We start from the raw sequence: 21401 nt of genomic DNA, 5'->3' as shown, positions 1-21401 counted from the left end.
AACAGATTTTTATGCTCAGATGAAGCTTAGAACTAGAAGCAACTCAGTTTTTCTGCATACCTTTTGAGAGTAGAGTAGCAATGTCCTCAGGTGAGAAAGTAAAAACTGCAATCACGTCAAACTCAATCATATTTACTTTAGATTTTCTACACTGTAGTTGTCTCATACAAAAGTCTATAGTCTTCTACTCCAGCAAGTAGGAAAAACTGTTTAGCAGTCATGAAGAGATAAATTAATCCTTTTTGATGCTCTGAATTACAGTTTACACCTCCTGTGTGATGCTCCAGCAAACAGCCATGCGGCTAATTTGTGTCAGGGTAGCCATATCTGTCATTACAGGGCTTAGCAAAGAACAAAGTTCAGGTCAGATTTGTTTTTACATTTTCTGAAATAATTTCCATTAAAGTTTCATAATCCGCATATTCCCTCAGGGATGTTATCATTTCATCTAGCAGTTCTTCCCCTAACATAAAACTTTCAATATGATGCACTGTTCTGTTTATCCTGTGGTCAGTTACACGATCCTGTGGAAAGTTGTATGTTCTGATCTTCTCGGATCTTCCTTTGGTCCCTATCTACCACATAAAAAGAATCAGTTTATTAGCATGGTATTCTTTTTAAACATAGAGTAATATACTGGTCAAGCATTTTAACATCAGTTGTTTACTTCCTACTGGAAATACACAATATTCATGACAGTGATTTAGTAATAGGACTAACCTACAGACCTGTTCACTATGGCTAAGAATAACAAGTTCTTAGATCATATATATTATATATGTATGAAGAACTGTAGTGTTCTTATAGTTACTGCAAACCTATATGAAGTGCTAGAGTAGCTATCACTGGATAAGAAATGTTACATGTGAATTAAATGTGAATTGTCTCTAGTATTCCTGTTATTTGTACTCAGCAGTTATTTTATTTCACCTGTCACATTAGGTCTCTAGATCTTGTATAGTGCTGTGTATGAAGTATAGCTAGAATACAAATTTGTATACTGAACTAGAATATATGTTTTGTGTATGTCATGTCACAGCTAAAGGTCAAATATTTAATAAATTATCAGGTTAAGAAACGTGTGCTGTATCCTACTGCAAAGCCATAAGTCTTTCCTTTCTAATGGCACATAGTTTCTGATTGCGATGGGTTATCAGACATCAGACCTTTACCCTGTCACTGACCCAGTACTGAATATTGTCCGTCATGTATCTGAGATATTTTTCAGGTATGTTAATTTAAAAAACAAAGTCAGCAGTTTGAAAGCTATTCAGAGACTTAATGTGGGTAGTACCAGGGCCGCCCAGAAGATTCAGGGGGCCTGGGGCAAAGCAATTTTGGGGGCCCCTTCCATAAAAAAAACCTGCAATACTATACAATACTATATTCTTGTGGGGACCCCTGTGGGGCCCGGCGCAAATTGCCCCACTTGTTGCCCCACCACAGGCGGCCCTGGGAAAAATAAACCTTCTGCATCTCGGCACAAACCCAGTTTTGAGAAAATTTCTTTACAAGGTATCACTGGTTCTCAGCATCAGCTAGTGCTAAAAGGCACTAAAGCTCATTAAAAGGGTTGGACAAATATTTTCCATCAAAAGTTTTTCTGGATCGAAAACTAGGGTTTTTCAAAAAGCAGAAAAAAATCACGGACAATGTCTGCTTTTCTTCAAAATTTGTTGTGGTTTTTTTTAATTGAAAAGCTGAAATTAGTCTGCCAAAACCTGAATATGGTTTGGGGTTTCAGAAGTGTGTGGCCAAATATCTGCTGCTTGCTGTGTTTGATTGTTTAAAGAAACAATAAAAAAATTCTGCTTAAAAACCAAAACTTTTGAACCACCTCAGCTTGTGACCAAATGCCTGAGCCCATCCAGTCAGAGATTTTTCCAGGTTTCTGATACTCTGCTGGCTTCCTTGACTCATATCTGTCTCCATAACTTTGGGTTCATTTAGCTTAGAACATAAGAACAGCCATACTGGGTCAGACCAAAGGTCCATCCAGCCCAGTATCCTGTCTACCAACAATAGCCAATGCCAAGCGCCCCAGAGGGAGTAAACCTAACAGGTAATGATCAAATGATCTCTCCCCTGCCATCCACCTCCATCCTCTGACAAACAGAGGCTAGGGACACCATTCCTTACACATACTGGCTAATAGCCATTAATGGACTTAACCTCCATGCATTTATCTGTTTCCTAGAGACTGGCTCCACGGGGTCCCTCACAAACTGGAGACGGTTACTGTGGGTTTGTCTTTAGTATAGCTTATGTACATACTCCACAAACTGAGCATTTGAGCTTGTTCCAGAATCTGGGATGAGCCTATGTTGTGAAAACTGAAATGCTCAAAATAGCACATGCATGTGAATGGACACAGGGTGCTAAAATTAAATTAACCCAGGGGTGCTCAAACTGGGGGTCAGGACCCATCAGGGAGTCACGAGGTTATTACTGGGGGTTGCGAGCTGTCAGCCTCCACATCAAACTCCGCTTTGCCTCCAGCATTTATAATAGTGTTAAATATATAAAAAAGTGTTTTTAATTTATGGGGGGGGGTTGCACTCTGAGGTTTGCTATGTGAAAGGGGTCACCAGTATAAAAGTTTGTGAACCACTGAATTAACCCCTTTGAAGCCTCAGGGATTGCAGGAGAGGGGGGTCTCCCTTGGTAGGGTTCGGAAGGATATTGCTCTTCTCATGTGATCCCTCCCCCAGTGGCTAATTTTAAATGAAGCTACCCTCCCCTGACATGAATCTCCCTATGGCACTGAAATTAAATATAGACTATAATTTGGCATTTGAGAAGTGAAAGAGATGGTAGCCCTAATGGAAAAGCTAACAGCTTGGCTCTTCTGCAAGCCTCAAACTGCTGAATGAGCTTTAGGGTAGGGAAGGCTGTGCCTCCCAAACAGCCTGGCCCTGACCCCTATCCGACCCCCACCCACTTCCTGCCCCCCTCAGAATCCCCGACCCATCCTGCTTCTTGTCCCCTCACCGTCCCCCAGAGACCCCACCCCCAACCACCACCCTGGGACCCCACCCCTGCTCCCTGTCCCCTGACTGCCCCAACCCCTATCCACCCCCTGCTGAGTCCTGACAGACCCCTGGAACGCCCACAATCCAAGCCCCCTGTTCCCTGACCGCCCCCCCAACCTCTGCCCCCTCCCTGTGCCCTGACTGTCCCCGGGACTTCCTGCCCCTTAGCCAACCCCCCCGGCCCCTTACCCCCGGCTCCTCCCTCAACCAGAGCCTCAGCCCATCCAGGACAGCGGCAGCGTGGCTCCGGCAGGGCCCCTGACCTCCGCCCCGCTCAGAGCCGTGTGGTAAGGGGGCAAGGCTGCGAGCTCCAGGCCGAGCAGAGGGAACTCAGGCCCCGCTGGAGCTTGCAGCCCCGCCCCCTTACCACGCGGCTCTGAGCGGGGTGGAGCTCAGGGGCCCTGCCGGAGCCACGCTGCAGCGCTATCCAGGGATGCTCCTGGCTGCACTGAGGCTCCGGGTGAGGGGCGGAGGCAGGGTTGGATCAGGCTGGGGCCGGGGAGGGATCCTCGGCCGTTCTCGTGGGGGCCCCTGTGGAGCCCGGGGCCTGGGGCAAATTGCCCCACTTGCGCCCCCCCCCGGGCGGCCCTGGGTAGTACTATGTCCTGATGGAACTAGATGAGTAGTCAAAAGTGCAGAATGCGTGATCATGCTGCTATTGACATTACATGCATGGTAGATAAGTTTTTTTCAATCCCTGTGTACGACAGCTAGCTCAATCTGTAAGATTACTAGCCAGGGTGAAAAATACCTGTGCCACCAAGCCCTACCCAATCCTTGTGCACTGCAATTTAGTAGAATAAGACAGCAGTTCTCAAATTGTGAGTCAGGACCCCATTTTAATGGGGTTGCCAGGGCAGGCTCAGACTTGTTCGGCCTAAAGCCTGAGCCCCACCACCTGGGACTGAAGTCAAAGCCTAAGGGCTTCAGCCCTGGGTGGGGGGGCTCAGGTTACAGGCCCCTGTCTGGGGCTGAAGCCCTTGAGCTTCAGCTTTGCCCTTCCCCTCCCCCACGCCCCCCCAACCCGAGACAGTGCGGCTCAGGCTTTGGCCCTGTCACCCGGGGTAGCTGGGCTGAAGCTTCAGTCTCCCTTCCTGGTGTCATGTAATAATTTTTGTTGTCAGAAGGGGGTCATGGTGCGATGAAATTGGAGAACCCCTGGAATAAGGCATTTGTGCACTGCATTTAACTATAATATATAGCAATTAACTTTCTTTTTAATCTAATAGCAAATTACATTTTAAAATCAGCAACCCCATATGCACAGAGCTATTCATTTGCAAAGTAAATCCTACCTGAATCTTTCTGGCATTGTATCTCTTTGTTGTCTCTTCTTCTAGTTTGATGCTGTATAGTTTAGCACGAAGCATTTGCATAGCCTTCTCTTTATTTCTGATTTGAGATCTCTCTTGTTGACATTCCGACACTACACCTGATTACAGCAAAAATATAAATCAGATTTAACATTTAATAAGAATAAGTACAAAAATATTGTTGTGATTGCATCTTTAATGGAGATTATTTTTATTTTAAAAGTAAAAACAAGCTACTACCTTCTTTACCACGTTAAGGGAGGCAAAAAAATAAAATCCAAAATCTGTAATAGTTAAGCATTCGATTTAATCATGGAGGTCACGGATTCTGTGATTTTAATAGAGTTCCACGACTTCTTCGGCTTCAGATTCAGTCCCGCTCCAGTTTAGACTTCAGTCCCATTGTAACCATACCCTGATTTTTTCCTTTTTGTGCTATGACAGTTCTGTCAATTTTGTTTAATTTTACTGTAACAAAATTGTATCCATAGTAAAAGTTTAGTCTGAGATTCAGGTAAGGGTTGAATTGCGCAGGTCCTTTACCACACACACAAGATGTTTAAATTTATAATTGAATATGATATGCTATAGGGAGTCTGTTGAAGAAGAGATGAGTGATGTAATCTGATTCACTGGTGTGGAAGATAATCTTAGCAACTATGTTTTGCATGATATTGATTAAAGAAATTTTGAAATTAGGGAGGCCAGGGAAGAAGAGGCTGCAGTAATCAATGTGGGAGACTCAGGGTGTGGACAATTATTATTATAGCACCACACAAATGTACGCTAAACTCTTCCACCATAAAAAGACATGGTCCCCACCCCAAAAGTTTGCAGTCTAAGCTGGACAAGGAGCAAGAGGTGTGAGTAATGAATACCGGGAAGAGAAACAACATGCTGGGAATACAGGGGTTACAAAATAATTGCATATAATTTCTTGGATTTGTTTATATATCTATATATATCTTGCTGGCTCTGATAAGATTGCGTTTTTAATACTGATTGTTTATAATGTATAGTTTAAAAACTATACTTTTTTTTTTTCTGTAGCCATAAGGGAGTGTGAATGGAGCTGATATGATAGGAATAATGGAAGTAGGAGAACAGGAACATAAAAGGAGGGGGTGTGATGGAGAAACGCACAAGAGGAAAGAAGAAATGAAATGGCGTAGGAAAAGGTCAAGAGATGGCATAGCATGCAGATCAGGTAACAGTTCATTAGCTTATATAGCAACTAATGTAATTGGTTGCTGAAGTCCAACATCTTGAAGTGTCAGTCTAACGTTAAGAAAATAGTGATTGTAAAGATGTGCTGCTGCTGTTCTGGTTCCCAAGGGAACTGAGATATTTAATGCTTTGCAGGAACTTGGCTTCCTATGTGGGTGTTCCAATGTTCAGTGGAGGATGAAGGGAGGCTCAAGAAGGTCTAAATGCCCATTGCTAGACGGGACAAGTATTTAGTAACCAGAACAGAGTAATAGTTGTCATCTTCTGTAAAATAAGTGGTAATATTCTGGATATGTTGGGAGGAGGAGCAGTAAGAGATGACTGATGTTGCAAGACTGCTGGCAACGGGAGAATAGAAGGAGCTCAAATAAAAGGGGATGCCAACATAATGAGAGAAGAATAGAACCTTTGAAAGAGATATCTGAGAGGTCTGAGGAGAATCTGGACCTGTCACGGCTATAAGAACCAAGGGAAAACAAAGTGTTGAACACAGGAGTGATCAGCAATACTGAGGCTGCAAAAAGATCAAAGAGGAGAAGATAACAGAGATTCTGGAATTTGGCTCTGATAGTATGTTGGTGAGAGCAGTTTTGGTGGAGGTGAAGAGTGTAAGCTAAATAAGAAGGGTCCAAAAGGAAGCTGGATGAGGGGAAGTCAAGGCAGCTGTTGTAGATGGCACACTGAAAGAGCTCAGAGGTGAGTAGAAAGAAGACTGCATGGCATTTGGAAATGGGTGGCATTTAAGGTTTATTTTTTTGAGGATGAAGATATGAGAACATACCTGTATGCTATGAAGAAGGAGCCAGAAGACAGATGAAAGTCAATAGCTGAGAATGGGATCAAGGAGGCAGGTGGAGGAGTTGCAGTTACCTGCATTAAGGTAGCACCAATATACTTCAATTAGGAGCGGGGCCCCACAGCAGTAAGTACGGTGTTAAATGGAGAAAGATACTGCCTGCTTCAAAGAGCTAACATCGTAATGCTAAGTAGAAAAGGAAATACCCTGTTCTCCAGATGCTGACAGGGGAAGGGGCGAACCACCAAACACAACTGTTCAGTGGGTCTCAAGCTGGCTCCTGAAGATCTGTCTTTTACTGCCTCTCATCCTTTTTTCAGCTGCTAAATTGCATTAAAAAAACCTAAAAATATAAATCTTCCATATAAGCAACTGCTGCAGTTGTCTCAAGGATGTTATTGTGAATAAAAAGAGAGATGGTTTAATGAATTGGATTGTAAAAGGAAGTGGTCTTCAAAACTGTGAATGGGGGAAGAAGTGGTCGACAAGATACTTTATATTAATGAGCTATGAAAACATTTGTGAATGGAACTCTAGTGTCTTCAAGGTTTCAGAATAAGCTAGAGTTGTATCAAAAGCAACAGAAATTGATTTGTGTGATAAAATTATCATTGCTAACTAAAAAGAGGTAAAACTCCAAGTATAGAGTACTGTACTTCCACATTCAAGTACTTCCACTCTCAAGCAAATCATTGTCCTAATAGTCTGACCTGCTTTTAAGCACTACTTCTTTTTATATGTGAAATTTAATAAACATGGAAAGTGATAAACTGTAATCAAGAGGATTGTAGGCTACTCCCCCCGAAAACAGACATGTATCCCAATGCACCTCAGTCTTCAGTTCCAACACTCTAATAATTAATACTGGACACATGAAGCAGAAGCCACCAGGTGTGCCAAGATGGATAGTAGTTTTGTGCTGTGGAGAAATGTCCACAGAGATCTAAATTTGGATGTAGTTTTATAAAGTTTGCAGAAATGAATGGTTATTTCATTAACCCTTTCCAAAACCCTTATTTTCCAATATTAAATTACATGATTTTTTTTTGTCTCCTAGTACCGAAAATTGTTCTTACAAAGAGATTGAAGAAGTAGGAGGAGAACATGGGTAGAATTATTTAGCTTTTTGACCTTTCAACCTGATGAGATAGCTGCATTTTAGTTATGACAATAGTTTCACATTGTAGATCCTTTATTAGGAGTAACTTTTAGGTACCTGTTGGAATATGAACTATCCGTACAGCACTGTCAGTTGTATTTACATGCTGGCCCCCAGCTCCACTGGCTCGCTTAGTTTCAATTTGTAAATCTTTAGGATTAATTATCAGATTGATCTGTGATAGAGAAGATAAAAAAGAAAAAAAAACCACACACATCTTTGTTTTTCCTTTCTAGACAAATGATAGTTATTTTTAATATAAACACTCGGATATTTTTTAAACAGTATATTTCAGTAGAAGATCAAAACCATTACAAGTTGATGAGGAGTGCGATGCAAAAACAAAACAGTTACAGAACGCACAATACAGTCCTGGTGATCAGACTGCAGTGCAAGCTCCTGTGAGGCAAAGATCAATACAAAGTTTTAATTCTTAGCTAGTTCAGGGTTGTTAGCTCAGCAAACCCCTGTTGAGGACAAAATTCTCAGCAAATCATTTAGGAGAAGGAAAATACGGAATTTATAGAGAATGCATAGGTAAATGAAATCTCTAAGTTCCACATTTTTTTGTTCCAGTTTTTTGTCATTGTGTCAGGGATACAAGTCCCCCTTTGACATACCTCTGGTGAAGTCCACTAGGAAGAGCCGATATTTGGATGAGGGATTCCTGAGACATTTCCCCCTCCCCTCCCCTGACAAATTTGTATTCCCACTTCTCATGTATTAAAGCATTCTTCTGGAATTGTAATAGACTTTGGTTCAAAAATATTGTTTTAGAATGGAACATTTTTCATGCTTAGCAAACACTTAGTGTATATAAAATATAGAAGCTAAAGAGATCTTACTTCTTACAAAGTAATTCTCCACAAGCTATGTAAGAGAAAATCCTATTGAAGTCACAACAGTTTTTGGTGGAAAAATTTTGTGAGGCAGGAATGTGAAGAAATCCACAAACACACACACTTGTGTGTGCCCCTGCTCTCTAGCCTCTCTGGACATAAGTATGATAATTAGACACAACATGACTTGGGGTTTTGGAATTACCCCATAAAAATCAGGGAGCGGTCAAAAGATTGAAAATGGAAAGATTTTACATGTCTTCAAGATGGCAGGTAATGGGGGTTGTTCATGGGACAATTAGTTATATTTAAATACATCTTACCTCCATGGGTTGAGGTAATAGTGCAATAGTCATTGTACTGGTGTGAATACGGCCTTGCTTTTCTGTCTTTGGCACTCGCTGAACACGATGCACGCCTCCTTCAAACTTCATATGCTTGTATGCTTCAAGACCTGTTATACTGGCAGCTGCATGTCTCAGGCCACCTTGAAGACAAAGAGAAAACTGTCTTACTATAACTATCTTATTATAATTTGAAACATTTTATTTAGATGATACTGATATTTGTTGTTGGGAAAAAGTTAGGAATAATTTGTCAAGTGACTTATGTGTAGTCTGAATCAGGCTTTACTTAATTATAAAGTACCTCCTCACCAGCCAACCTGTGTTCCATTCCTCAACATTCTGCAGCACTTTTGCTTTCTATATGTTGTCTCATGTAGCTTTCAGTGTTGGGGAAAATCAAGATTGCTGATTACACAATTAAGAGGCAGGCAGTGTCCCTTCTTGGCTGAGTGTTCTACTAGGAAATTCCCATAGGAATTAATCTTCTAATTTTTTAAAAAAACCAAGCAGTTAATAAGGAAAAATGTTTTAACTAATATCTTCGGTCAGGTTTATACCCAATGATGGGGGGGAAAAAAAAAAAAAGGCCAAGAACAAAAATTCCCTGCAGGTTGTTTGTTAAAGGAAGGTGTGTCAAATTCATTCTGTGGAGGAGGCCAAATGCCATTTTAAATTATGTTCTATGGGCCATGATATATATTTACAACTACACATCCCCCTCCACTCATGGAACTCCCACTGATATCAATGGTAAGTTTACAAAAAGATCATGAGTGGAATACGGTCTCTGTATAGTAACAAACTTACTTATTATTCGTTAGTATCTTGCTATATTCAACATTGCTCAATGGAAAAATTTGCTCAACTTTAGGACCACGACTATTTTTGTTTTGTGTCTCCCATCCACCTTTAGTCCTCTTCCCTGTTTTTGTATTTCTCTTCCTTTCTTCTTTCTCTGCATTTCCTTTCTGCTGAGAGGTAGGAAAAACCCTCAATTCCCAACCACCCCTTTCCAGTCACTAAAATTATCAGCAATGAAATAGTTAAGGCTGACAAAGTGTCACAACTGGAATTTGGAGTTAAACCCAATGAGATTAATAGGAGTGGGAAGGTTCATATCACTAAAAGCCATTCCTGCATCAGTATACATGTTAGGCTCTCTCTTCAAGGGCTAGATAAAAGCTTTCTAAAATGAAAGCCAAAACAGTGCAGAAATCTGACTATGCAATCTAGGCCACCAAAAATACATTTAGCAGGCCAGATCCACACTGTGGGACTGGTGTTTGACAACTGTAATGAAGGGATTTGCAAATATTGCTGTTCTCTGCAGACGCTTAATATTCTATTAACATTTTCTCACAAAAAAGAAATAAGTTTTGATTCCATTAAGTCAGTCTGTAGGGACCCCTCCCCCGCAAAAAATATTGTCTGTATGCCAACCTTACCATTTCCCTCCCTGCTCCCTTACAAAGCCATCTGACCTATTGTGGTGATTTAAAAAATTTTTTTGCCCATACTTGCCAATAAAATAGGGTTTTATATACATTTGTAAATCTATAGCTTTGTTACCTCAATGCATAATTAAACAAACTTTATAGTTTAAGTGATTTGTCAGCATGTATCAGTTTATTATGTTAATGATGTATGTTAAATCCACCACTTAATACTAATAGATACAGCTATCCAAGATACAGTTTGGATATGTCTGTTAAATAAGAATGGCTGCCAAAGAAATCTGAAACTTCAACATATTCTCTCCATGCTAACAATTCCTGTGAAATCTTTCAATTGTATAATATGGCCATCATCAGACTGAGTAAAAGATTTATTACTGTATATTCAAGGATTCTTGCTCAATTACATATAATTTAGGCTTACTATAATATTAATGCTTAAACACATTTATCCTAATTAGAAAGCTAAATAAGTATCTCTTCTACATAGCAAGCTGAAGAGGAAGCTGGTTGATGATCACAGTAAAAATATTTTGAAAGTGCACTATGGTATTAGTGATTATTAAATTAGTTTCTAGTGGATTTTAGTGATTCAGCTTCTTCTCTATCTTTCCCATGTCTTATCCCAAAAGTTTTTATGTTTCCAAAACAGATGTTTGTTAAAGCTATACAGGTCAAACATCTTATTTGTTTACCATTTGGTGAACCTACATTCATGTCTTTTGTGAAATGTTTTAGTGAGTTAATCTGATTTAGTAAAACATTGTATATTTAATTAGAAGCTATCACAGCACGTGGAAATAAAAAAAATAGAATGGACATTCATTAACTTGATTAAGAAACAAAGTACCACCCACACCCAGGCACACTCACAGGAATGCCTTATACCATCTGTACTGTGACTTGGCAAGCAAATTTACGGGCAAACTGGGTATGCTTGACCACAACAATCAGTTTACTTGTGATAGAATTAGTCTACCTGATGGATGTCCTTGAATTATAAATCTTGGCATGTTTAAGAATTAGCACCTGGGGAATTTGCTTAATCCAGTTAACAATAACATCTCTAGAAGGAGATTCTGAAATAAGAGAAAACTTGAGCTCATGACAGTCATTAGCAACTAGCTGGCCAAATTGCTCAGCTGACAACGAGAAAAGGACTGAAGAAGACTGTAGCATAGACCAGTTTTACATATTTGAATTTTTCTGCTTTTAAAAAAAATCCTGCTACACAATTTAACTTTACTAGATTTGAATAAAAGATACAAATGAATAAATCCAGTCTTCATTAAGATGGAGTCACAAGGATTATTTTACGACAGTCAGAAAGTGACCAGTGTAGTTTATGAAGAGGATGGGTTTCATAAAGGAACCAGACCTACATTTTCAGAAGAATTAGTTGTTGCATGCATTTGTACATGTGTACAAGTAAGGTTTGCCCATTAAAATATGGCCCTATAATTCCCAAATGGTAATATTCATTTCAGTGAAGCATTCCAGGGAAAGGTCTTGCACACAATTTAAGCCTTTATCATAAGAGTTATATGGTTAAATGGAGATCCCCAGGTTTATGTAATGGCTCAACCTTTAAACTTACCGTCCAGGTGAATTTACAATTGAGCAGATGTGTGATATTAAGCATGTGCATTTTTGGTGCAGATTAGTGAGATTTTATTGTACATTTTTACTGAAACAAAATTTAAATGGATGAGAAAATATTTGGCAGAAGGTAACATTTCAGATAAATTCAAGATATTTCATCTTAGTCACTGAACATAATTTTAATTCAATAGTGCCCCTTTTTGTGCCAAAGCACCCAGAGCACTGAACAAACATTCAGAATACAACAGAATGATCATATAAAAAGAAGAATATTAAATAGCTATATAAAACAACTGTTTCCAAATCAATACAAAATATACGTAATATATAAATATACCAGTATGCAGATATCTTCACCCCGAATATGTAACTTCAATTCATATTGATTTTTCTCAAGCTACGCCAACTACATTGTGTGAAGGTATAGATTTTCATCCTTTCATTCTCTCAGTAAAAATTGAGAAAAATCTTGTTTATATATTAAAACAGCTCCACTGATTCTGTTTACTTAAATTTGGAAGTGAAGTGCTTGTAGGCAGGCAACAAAACCCTCATGTAAGTACATTGCTTTTAACTATTCAACTTTTCGATTCAAGTTATTAGAGCATTAATTACTAACCTATTTCACTTGGAAAATATTCCAGTATTTCAAATCTCCAGTTTTTATATGCAGCATATTGTTGATACATATCAAATATCTCTGCAGTGAACAGCATGGCTTCCTGTCCACCAACTCCAGCAGTTACTTCCATGACCAAATCACTGTTGTCTGTTTCTTCTGAAGGAATCAAATGCAATACTATCTGTAAATACAAAAATTACACACCTTTTTACCTGTTTAAGGGCTTGTCTACACTAGCAAGTTTCTGTGCAGCAAAGCAGCTTTTTGCGCTCAAACTGCAGACGTGTACACACTGCCAAGCCACTTTGTGCGCAGAAACTCCTCAGTTGCAGTGCTGAAAAAAAAAAATAAAACCACCTCAACAAGAGTCATAAGGCTATTTGCGCAGAGGCTCCAGCTCTCTATTGCCAGTGTAGACACTTGATTGCTTTCTGCGCTGTAATTGGCCTCCGGAGCTGTCCCATAATGCCTCAAGTGACCGCTCTGCTCATTGTTTGAAGTTGGCTGCCCTGGAGACACGCGCCCCTCCCCTTTCAAAGCACTGTTTCTGGTAGAGGTGGTGTGCTGTGCTGATCTGCTCTGGGATACAAAGCAAACCATTAATGTGGAATGCTCGTGCTGTTGAACACAGAGGTAGGTAGGTAGGCACCTGTGCGTGTGTGGGAGTGTGAGAGAGAGATTGCAGTGCAGAGAGCTCAAGGAGGGAGGCGGGGGCTGATGTCAGGGTTTCCCCCTGCCTCAGGACTGGTTGCTTTCTGTTGTTGTTTGAACTTACAAGACAGCATGCTAACACACGCTCTGTCCCCCAAAGCACACTGTCTCTTCCCCGCCTCCATACACACACACACTCCCTGTCACATACTCTTCCCCACCACCCCTTCAGTTGAAAAGCAGCTGGCAATGTAGTAGGATGCCCCTGGAACAATGGGATTGGGAAACCTGTATCATGTGATGCTGTGCCTGCCCCACGGGGCATTGCAAACCCTTCCCAAAGCACCCTGTGGCCAGTTGCACAGTGGGATAGCTACCACAATGCACTACTGTCTTTGCTGTTGCAAGAGCTGCTAATGTGAATGCGCTCCAGCGTCACAAGGAGCACAGAGTGGACACGCAACAGGTTTAATTCCAGCGGTTTAATAAAAGTGGTATAACTTGTGGCGCAGAAACTTGCCAGTGTAGACATACCCTAAGACTTCCTTCTCCTGACACCTCAATGCATACTTGAAATATTTCACTATGTTCAGATGGTATGAAAATATCATACAAGCCATCAATCATTTTATTTTGCAGTCTGTTACGGTAGCTCCTTGACATTCTCCAACTAGGTAGTTTTCTTAATGCTCTTTCTCCCCACATAGTGTTTAAGCTCAACCTACTTTTTTTTGTACTATAATTTTCCCCAGGCAACTCCCATTAATACATGAATATATAATACTTACTAGCATTTATCTGTAGACTTCAAGGAAGGTAAGTATCGTTATCCTCATTTTATTGGTAGGAAACTGAGGCATAGGTGAAATAACCTGCCCAAAGTCATACAGCAGGTCAACTGGAAGTCCTAGGAATAGAACCCAAATCTCCTGTCTTCCAGTCAGTGCCCGTTTTGTTACTACACTACCTCCCAGAAGACTAACTCGAGTTAAGTGTGCATTTGTTGGGAAAAGCCTTTTTTGTGTGTGTCTGTGATGGTGAAAGGCTCCCTTCAAGTTGACCAACAAAACCTTGCACAGATTTCCATTAGCCAGAAGAGGCCTCTCCTTTTGGAGACTACAGAAATCACTGACCAATATCTGGAAACGGATAGTCTTTTTTAAACTGAGATCTTCTTTTAACTCAATACTAGCTTATCAACTAAGTAGCTCTATAACTGAAAAGGTTCGGAAGTATGTCATGGAGTTGTTGAGGATTTTTGTTTTGTTTTATTTTGTTATTTTTTTTAAATCAGGAGAGATGTGAATTTGTATTGATCACACATTAAAAATGCACTGATATTAAAACCTGAAAATACATCATTAATAGCCTTTTTAAAACAATTTTACACATTGGACCAAGCTCGCTTTAAACACTTCCCTGTAATGTTTTCCACCCATTTCTGCTTGCTTGAACTGAGTAAAGTTTCTCTATATATCTTTGTCTTATCTGTTCTTCCTGTAAATCTATACATTTTTGTATGTTTACCAAAAAAATAAACATATAAACCAACCGTTATTTTGGTGCTGGATGAGTATGTGGCAAAATTAATCAATTTTCTTTAACAGATCAGATTTAGGAAAAAAACAATAGCTTTTTACCTTGTTATTGTGCACATTCCAGAGGGAATGATTTTGATGAAACTTACTACTATGCAGATGCCTATACAAACTAACAAGTGGGAACTAGTTACATAGTTTAAAAATGTCTTTTGTAAAAGCAATAGCCTACTCTCACAGTGATCCTATGTGTATTTGCCCTTATCAGTTGATAAAGGCCCTGGGCACATATGTATAAGCAATAAAACTAATTAACAGTTTCTCTTGCAGCCAGAGAACGGAGGAAGCCATATTAGCGTTTATAGTTTGAAATTCTTGAGAAGTGCCCACATAGGGCTCTATAAATACAAATAAAAGCCTTTCAGGGATGGTCTAGGGATATTTGGTCCATGAAGGGATGGACCAGATTACCTCTCAAGCCCTGTATTTCTGTGATTCTATAATATGTCAACTTTGCAGTTCTTTGCTAGAGACATGGGATTGTGTTTCATTCTATCAACTGTAAAAAATGAAAAACTAATTTGAACGAAGTTGTATGGTCATAAATGAGGACAGGATTTGGCTAGTGCTCATTTAACTTTGGATAGTAGATGGATATATGACGTTACTTTATACAGGACTATACCTGGCGCTTCAATTCAGTTATCTCTTCCTGACAGGAAACTATTTCCTCTTCTGCAAGCTTCTGCAAATCTTCATTCTCATCTGCAATATTGGAGTGAGTTAATCCTCAATAGCTATGATTTACACAATCTCATTAATCCTCCCTCCACAATAGCTGTCTGACAAACCACAATTCTTAGTGAATAAAAACATATTTTGCATGTCATTAAAAGTTGAAGAATATGATATGTGATTACCTTAGACCATCCCCACCCCTACATTTGCCATAATATGTGATAGAGATGAATAATTATTTTTAATAATATTTTCTGGTATTGTTTAGATTAGATATGGGGAGATCCACCCTATTTAATCTCTCTCTATTCTATCCAGAAAGAAATGTGAAAACTAACTTGGAGTTAATCTTAAAATTCTCTATTTACCTAAGGGTTTGGCTGTATCACAACATTCCCACCTCTACCCCACTGCTCAGCACAGATGACATTTCTTGAATAATACAAGCAATTCTTAAAATAAATTAATCCAGCCCAGACAGACTTTTAAACAGCCCGCAGTTACCACTTCTAGCAATGAAGGGGGACTGTTATATTTGTCATGCCCATTCAATCCTTGATTGTTCTTCTGCAATTATCAAGAATGGTGCCAATGTGGTGGTAGTTTTTGTGAAGCTTACACCAGTACACTGGACACCGAACTAAAAATACTACTTATATTTATCTAGCACACAGGCCAAACCTGTCATTATATTGCAATAACTCTTGGCCACTTCTGATTTTGACTAGATTCTGAATAGTAACCCAGAAGTTAAAGGCCTTATATACTATTACCAATCATCTCATAAAAATGTTTTCAAAGCGTACAGTTCTAAACAATATTTTCTTTTCAATGTAAAAACAAACCTTTTTGATGTATAATAGCTGAAAAAAAATTACATTTAATGTTGAAAGTTGAAAACTGTTGTGTACCTATCATTAAAAATTTCACTGGAATAGTGTTTCACTGTAAAATTCCTGACCATGCTTGATTTTAGATACTACCAATATTTGTACACAAGCTTTTTTTAGGACCAGTCGACAGGAGAAAGGCTTTGCTGATACAGCTATATTGGTATAGCTATATCAGCAGAGCCCCGATTGGAGATGCAATTTATACGTGCATAAGGAGATCTTTGCAGGTATAGTTAAATGACCTCCTAAATGACAAGAACTCTTTTGCTGATATAACTATGTTTACACAGGGTTTTGTCAGTATTGCTGGGCTCGTCACAGCTATGCCAGGAAAACATTGTTACCTAGTCTTAGGCCCTGTCTACACTGGCAAGTTTCTGCGCAGTAAAGCAGCTTTCTGCGCTGTAACTCCCCAGGTGTACATACTGCCAAGCCACTTAGTGTGCAGAAACTGCACAGTTGTAGTGCTTTAAAAAAAACAACACCCCAACAAGAGGCATAGAGTTTTCTGCGCCAGAGTTACAGCACTGCGGTGCCAGTGTTGACACCAGGGCGATTACAGTGCTGTGACTGGCCTGCAGGAGGTGTTGCACAATTCCTGTTCTCATCTCTCTGGTCATCGGTTTGAACTCTACTGCCCTGCCCTCTGGTGACCAACAACCATCAGCCCTACCCTGTAAATTCCTTTGGAAATTTGAAAGTCCACTTCCTGTTTGCTCGGTGATGTGTGCAGTCATCTCAGTGCTTCTTTCCAGGTGGCCATGCCTGCTCCACACACCAGGCAATCCCCCGCTTGGAGCAATGCCGAGCTGCTGGACCTGATCAGCATTTGGGGAGAGGAGGCTGTTCAGTCCCAGCTGCTCTCCAGCCATAGGAATTATGATACCTACGGACAGATTTCACGATGCATGACAGAAAGGGGCCATGACCAGGACACATTGCAATGTAGGGTCAAAGTGAAGGAGCTGCTGAATGCCTACCACAAGGTGCGGGAGGCAAACTGCTACTCCAGTGCCGTGCCCACGAGCTGCCAATTCTACAAAGAGCTGGGCGTGATACTCAGCAGCGATCCCACCTCCATTGCAAAGGGCCCTGTGGATACTTCGTTGGCTCGTGTGCCAGTCGAGAATGTACCGAGCCAGGAGGAGGAAATCTTGGACGAGGATGTGGAGGGGTAACCAGAGGCAGAAGATGACTCAAAGGCCAGAGATGCATGTAGCCAGCAGCTCTTTTCTATCCCGGAGGAGCCTAGGCTGTCACAGCTGTCGGAGACTGGCAAAGCACAAACAGGAGAGGAGGCCCCAGGTAAGTGGATCTGATTTTGGGAATTGCTGACACGGGCTGTTGGGGGCAAGGGGGTTGCAGAAGGCAAGGCTTGTCTCCCACCGCATGCCTCGTATGAGCGGCAGAACAGGCTGTTGATTGACTCCCTCACTTCACGGGAATTTCCCTCAGAGATCTCCAGGAAACTCTTGTGGAGATACTGCGCAATCCGCTGCCACAGGTTCTTCGGCAGAGCTGCTTTGTTTCTTGCCCCATTAATGGTAACCTTCCCGCACCACTGTGCCGTCACAGGGGGGCAGGGAGAGGGGGGCATTGCTGAACACAGGCGAGTGCATAGGGGCCACGGCGGAAGCTGCAGGCTTGGAGAAGACCCTCCCTTGATTCCCTGTTCACCCTCAGCAGCAAGATACCTTCCATAATGATCACATCCTGTGGAAAGTGTGGGGACAGGAATGATTATCTCCCCCCCCCGCCCCCCCAAAGTGTTGGCTCTCCCCAAGAGTCACATGCCCAATGTACAGAAGGGTCCGGGAAGAGTGATTTACCCTGTCCCTGTGGCCACTCACCATTTTGGGTGTCTTGTGGTTCATGTGCTTGCCTGGGGTCAGCCAGATAGTGACAGGTGTGTGAGTACTGGCTGTGTTTTAAAGCACTGAATCAGTGTTGCAAACAATACTGCTTCTGTAAAATGTTGTGTTTAACTTCACAGAGATGACCTTGGGAGCCCAGGCTCCCTCTTTGTTATCGGTGGCTGAACAGCTGCGCAGAATTAAAAGTGGCCAAGAAAAACTAATGAGGACTTTCTGCGTGAGGTTATGATGTACTCCGCTGCCGAGAAACAGGAATTGAAGGAGTGGCAGGACAGTGAGAAGAGGGACCGAAAGGAGAATGCGGCATACCAGAATAAAGCCATGGAGCGGCTTTTAAACGTTATGGAGCGCCAAGCAGACACACTCCAGGCTATACCAGCTCTTCAAACCGAGCAGCTCCCCTGCAGCAGCTGTCACAAAACTCTTTCTTATGTGCCCCCCCCAGACACCACCAACACACTTTTATCAACCTCCTGGCTCCAGTCTGTACCAGCAGCATTCCACTCCTCCCTCCTCACTGTCCAGCACTGCAGACTCCCACTACCCACTGCACTCAACACCCATCCCTCTGCAGTTTGGCTCTGCTGAAGTACAGTACCCGCTGCACTGTACTCCAAAGGAGAAGACTGGATATGATCCGAGGACATACACAAATCTTTAGCTGTCCCGGGACCCCTCCTCCTCCTGGGACCTTCCCTTCCCTCATCCTCCTCCCTGCTGACATATTTTTTTGTTTGACTCTCTCCTCCGGTTGTTGTCTTTTAATAAAAGAATTGTGTTGGTTTGAAAGCAATCTTTATTCTATAAATTGAAAACAAAAAGAGCACTGCAAAGTAACATACAACTATGTTAACCCCCCTTATTGCATCATGTGCACCAATCAGCTCCTAACATTACAAGCACTGCAATCTCACACATAGCAACAAGTATTATTGGCTTTCAGCTTCAAATCGCTTCCTCAAGGCATCCCTGATCTTTACGTCCAAGCGCTGTGTCCCTCTAATAGCCCTGGTCTCTGGCTGTTCAAACTCACAGCCTCCAGGCACTGAGCCTCTGGGGTCCAGCCCTGAGTGAAGCTGTCACCCTTCCCTTCACAAATATTATGGAGCGTACACTATGCGGCTATTAGCATAGGAATATTGTCATTGGCCAGGTGCAGCTTCCCACAGAGGCAGCACCAGTGGGCTTTCAGGGCTAGTCTACACTGGCAATGTTAAAGTGCTGCCACAGCAGCGCTTTAACAGGGATTGTGTAATCGGAGCAGAGAGCTAGGAGACAGCTCTCCCAGCGTTATAAGAAACCCCACCTCCACGAGGGGCGTAGCTACCGGCACTGAGCGGGTGCACCGTCTACACTGGCACATTATAGTGCTGAAACTTGCTGAGCTCGGGGGACGTGGGGGGGTGTTTTTTCACACCCCTGAGCGAGAAAGTTGCAGTGCTGTTAAGTGCCAGTGTAGATAAGCCCTTAAACGGCACACTCAACAGTCATTCTGCACTTGCTCAGCCTGTTGTTGAATCGCTCCTTGCTGCTGTCAAGTTGCTCCGTGTATGGCTTCATAAGCCACAGAATTAAGGGGTAGGCGGGGTCTCCTAGGATCACAATAGGCATTTCGACTTCCCCTACGGTTATCTTCTGGTCCGGAAAGAAAGTCCCTGCTTGCAGCTTCTTGAACAGGCCAGTGTTCCGAAAGATGCGTGCGTCATGCACCTTTCTGGACCAGCCTGCATTAATGTCTGTGAAACGCCCACGGTGGTCTAAAAGCGCCTGGAGAACCATTGAGAAATACCCCATGCGATTAACGTACTTGGTGGCTAGGTGGTCTGGTGCCAGAATTGGAATATGCATGCCATCGATCGCCCCTCCGCAGTTAGGGAAGTCCATTTGTGCAAAGCCATCCACAATGTCACGAACGTTGTCCGGAGTCTCGGTCTTTCGGACTAGGATGCGATTAATGGCGCTGTACACTTCCATCAGCATGAGTCCAAGGGTTGACTTTCCCACTCCAAACTGGTTAATGATCGATCAGTAGCAGTCTGGAGTAGCCAACTTCCACAGTGCAATCGCCACACGCTTTTCCAACGACAAGGCAGCTCTCATTCTTGTGTCCTTGTGCCACATGGCTGGGGCAAGCTCATCACACAGTCCCATGAATGTGGCTTTCCTCATCCGAAAGTTCTGCAGCCACTGCTCGTCATCCCAGACATGCATGACGATGTGATCCCACCACTCGGTGCTTGTTTCCTGAGCCCAAAAGTGGCATTCAGCTGTGGTCAGCACCTATGTGAATGCCACATGCAATTTCATATTGTACCTTCTACGCATGGCGAGAACAATGTCGCATTCCTTTTGCCTTTGTAGTTTAAGGAATAACTCCACTGCCACTTGTGACGTGTTAGAGCGAGCAGCATATTGGTCAACAGTTCAGAATCCATTCCTGCAGCCTGAAGAGGCAGGGTGCACAGTACGCAAACCATTGAAAGATGGCGCCAAAGGCAGATGGAAGCTAAGGGATTTCTGGGATGCGAAGCAATGCATCACGGGTCATTGGGACAGTACCCAGGATGCCCCACAATCCCTTCCATCTTCCCACAAGTCTTTGCGGCAGAAGAGAAAGAGGTGCTCTGTGGGATAGCTACCCAGAGTGCACTGCTGTGAATACCGTTGCAAGTGCCACAAGTGTGAACATACTATTGCGCAGGCAGCTGACAGTATGAACACACAACAGTGGTTTCTCTTCAGTGATCTCTGAGCAGTGCTGTAACTGCCGCTGCTGTAACTTTGCCAGCGTAGACATGCCCTTAGGCTACCAAATACAGTTTCACATACAACAAAACACCACACCCAAAACAATTTATTAAGAGAACACTCTGACCCCACTGAAAGGAGAAGGCTCTTTGTGTACAGCCTACTCAGAAAATGAAGGTGTGACTGGAATGCAGGTAGGCATATCCACACTAGCTTTAATCCAGCTAGCATAGATAACAATAGTAGTGACGACATGGGAGCAAGGACTTCAATGCAGGTTAGTTCAAGTAGGTACACAGGGTCCTTGGTGGGCTTGTACCAGGTGACTAGCCTGCACTGAAGTCCATGCCACCACATCTTCATTACTGTTGTTATCCATGCTAGGTAGATTAGTGTGGGTATGCCTACCTGGGCTACAATTACACCTGTGTAGATATACACAAACACACACCCCTTTCCTCCCCAGTTCAGTTAGTAGATAGATATAGAGCATCTCTTTCAACGAGTCTGCTCTCTACACTGCATTGCTTTGGCTGCACTGCTACTCTTTGCTGAGAGCCTTTCACTC

The 21401-nt window shown here is 42.1% G+C and overlaps 2 protein-coding genes across 4 annotated transcripts in view; both read right to left on the bottom strand.

Moving 5' to 3' along the window:
- FBXO5 (F-box protein 5) overlaps nt 1-193 on the bottom strand; it is a 15083-nt gene extending 14890 nt beyond the window's left edge. The window contains exon 1 of the mRNA XM_039529663.1: nt 61-193. The gene's annotated coding sequence lies outside the window, so the exon portion shown is untranslated. The remainder of the gene's footprint in view (nt 1-60) is intronic.
- Nucleotides 112-21401, bottom strand: part of MTRF1L (mitochondrial translation release factor 1 like) — a 24058-nt gene continuing 2768 nt past the window's right edge. Inside the window, exons 2-7 of one of the 3 annotated variants that reach the window (XM_039529666.1) lie at nt 15266-15345; nt 12389-12572; nt 8690-8853; nt 7585-7702; nt 4328-4464; nt 112-575 (exon numbers count right to left, since the gene is read on the bottom strand). In XM_039529666.1, coding sequence (XP_039385600.1) covers nt 360-575; nt 4328-4464; nt 7585-7702; nt 8690-8853; nt 12389-12572; nt 15266-15345 — 899 coding nt within the window. In that variant the 3' untranslated portion in view covers nt 112-359. The remainder of the gene's footprint in view (nt 576-4327; nt 4465-7584; nt 7703-8689; nt 8854-12388; nt 12573-15265; nt 15346-21401) is intronic. The other 2 variants (XM_039529667.1, XM_039529669.1) reach the window with 2 other exon arrangements.

This window comes from Mauremys reevesii, linkage group 3 (assembly GCF_016161935.1).
Source record: "Mauremys reevesii isolate NIE-2019 linkage group 3, ASM1616193v1, whole genome shotgun sequence".
Taxonomy (NCBI): Eukaryota; Metazoa; Chordata; order Testudines; family Geoemydidae; genus Mauremys; species Mauremys reevesii.
The sequence above is the reverse complement of the archived record's forward strand: the minus strand, read 5'-3'. Positions and strand labels throughout refer to the sequence as shown.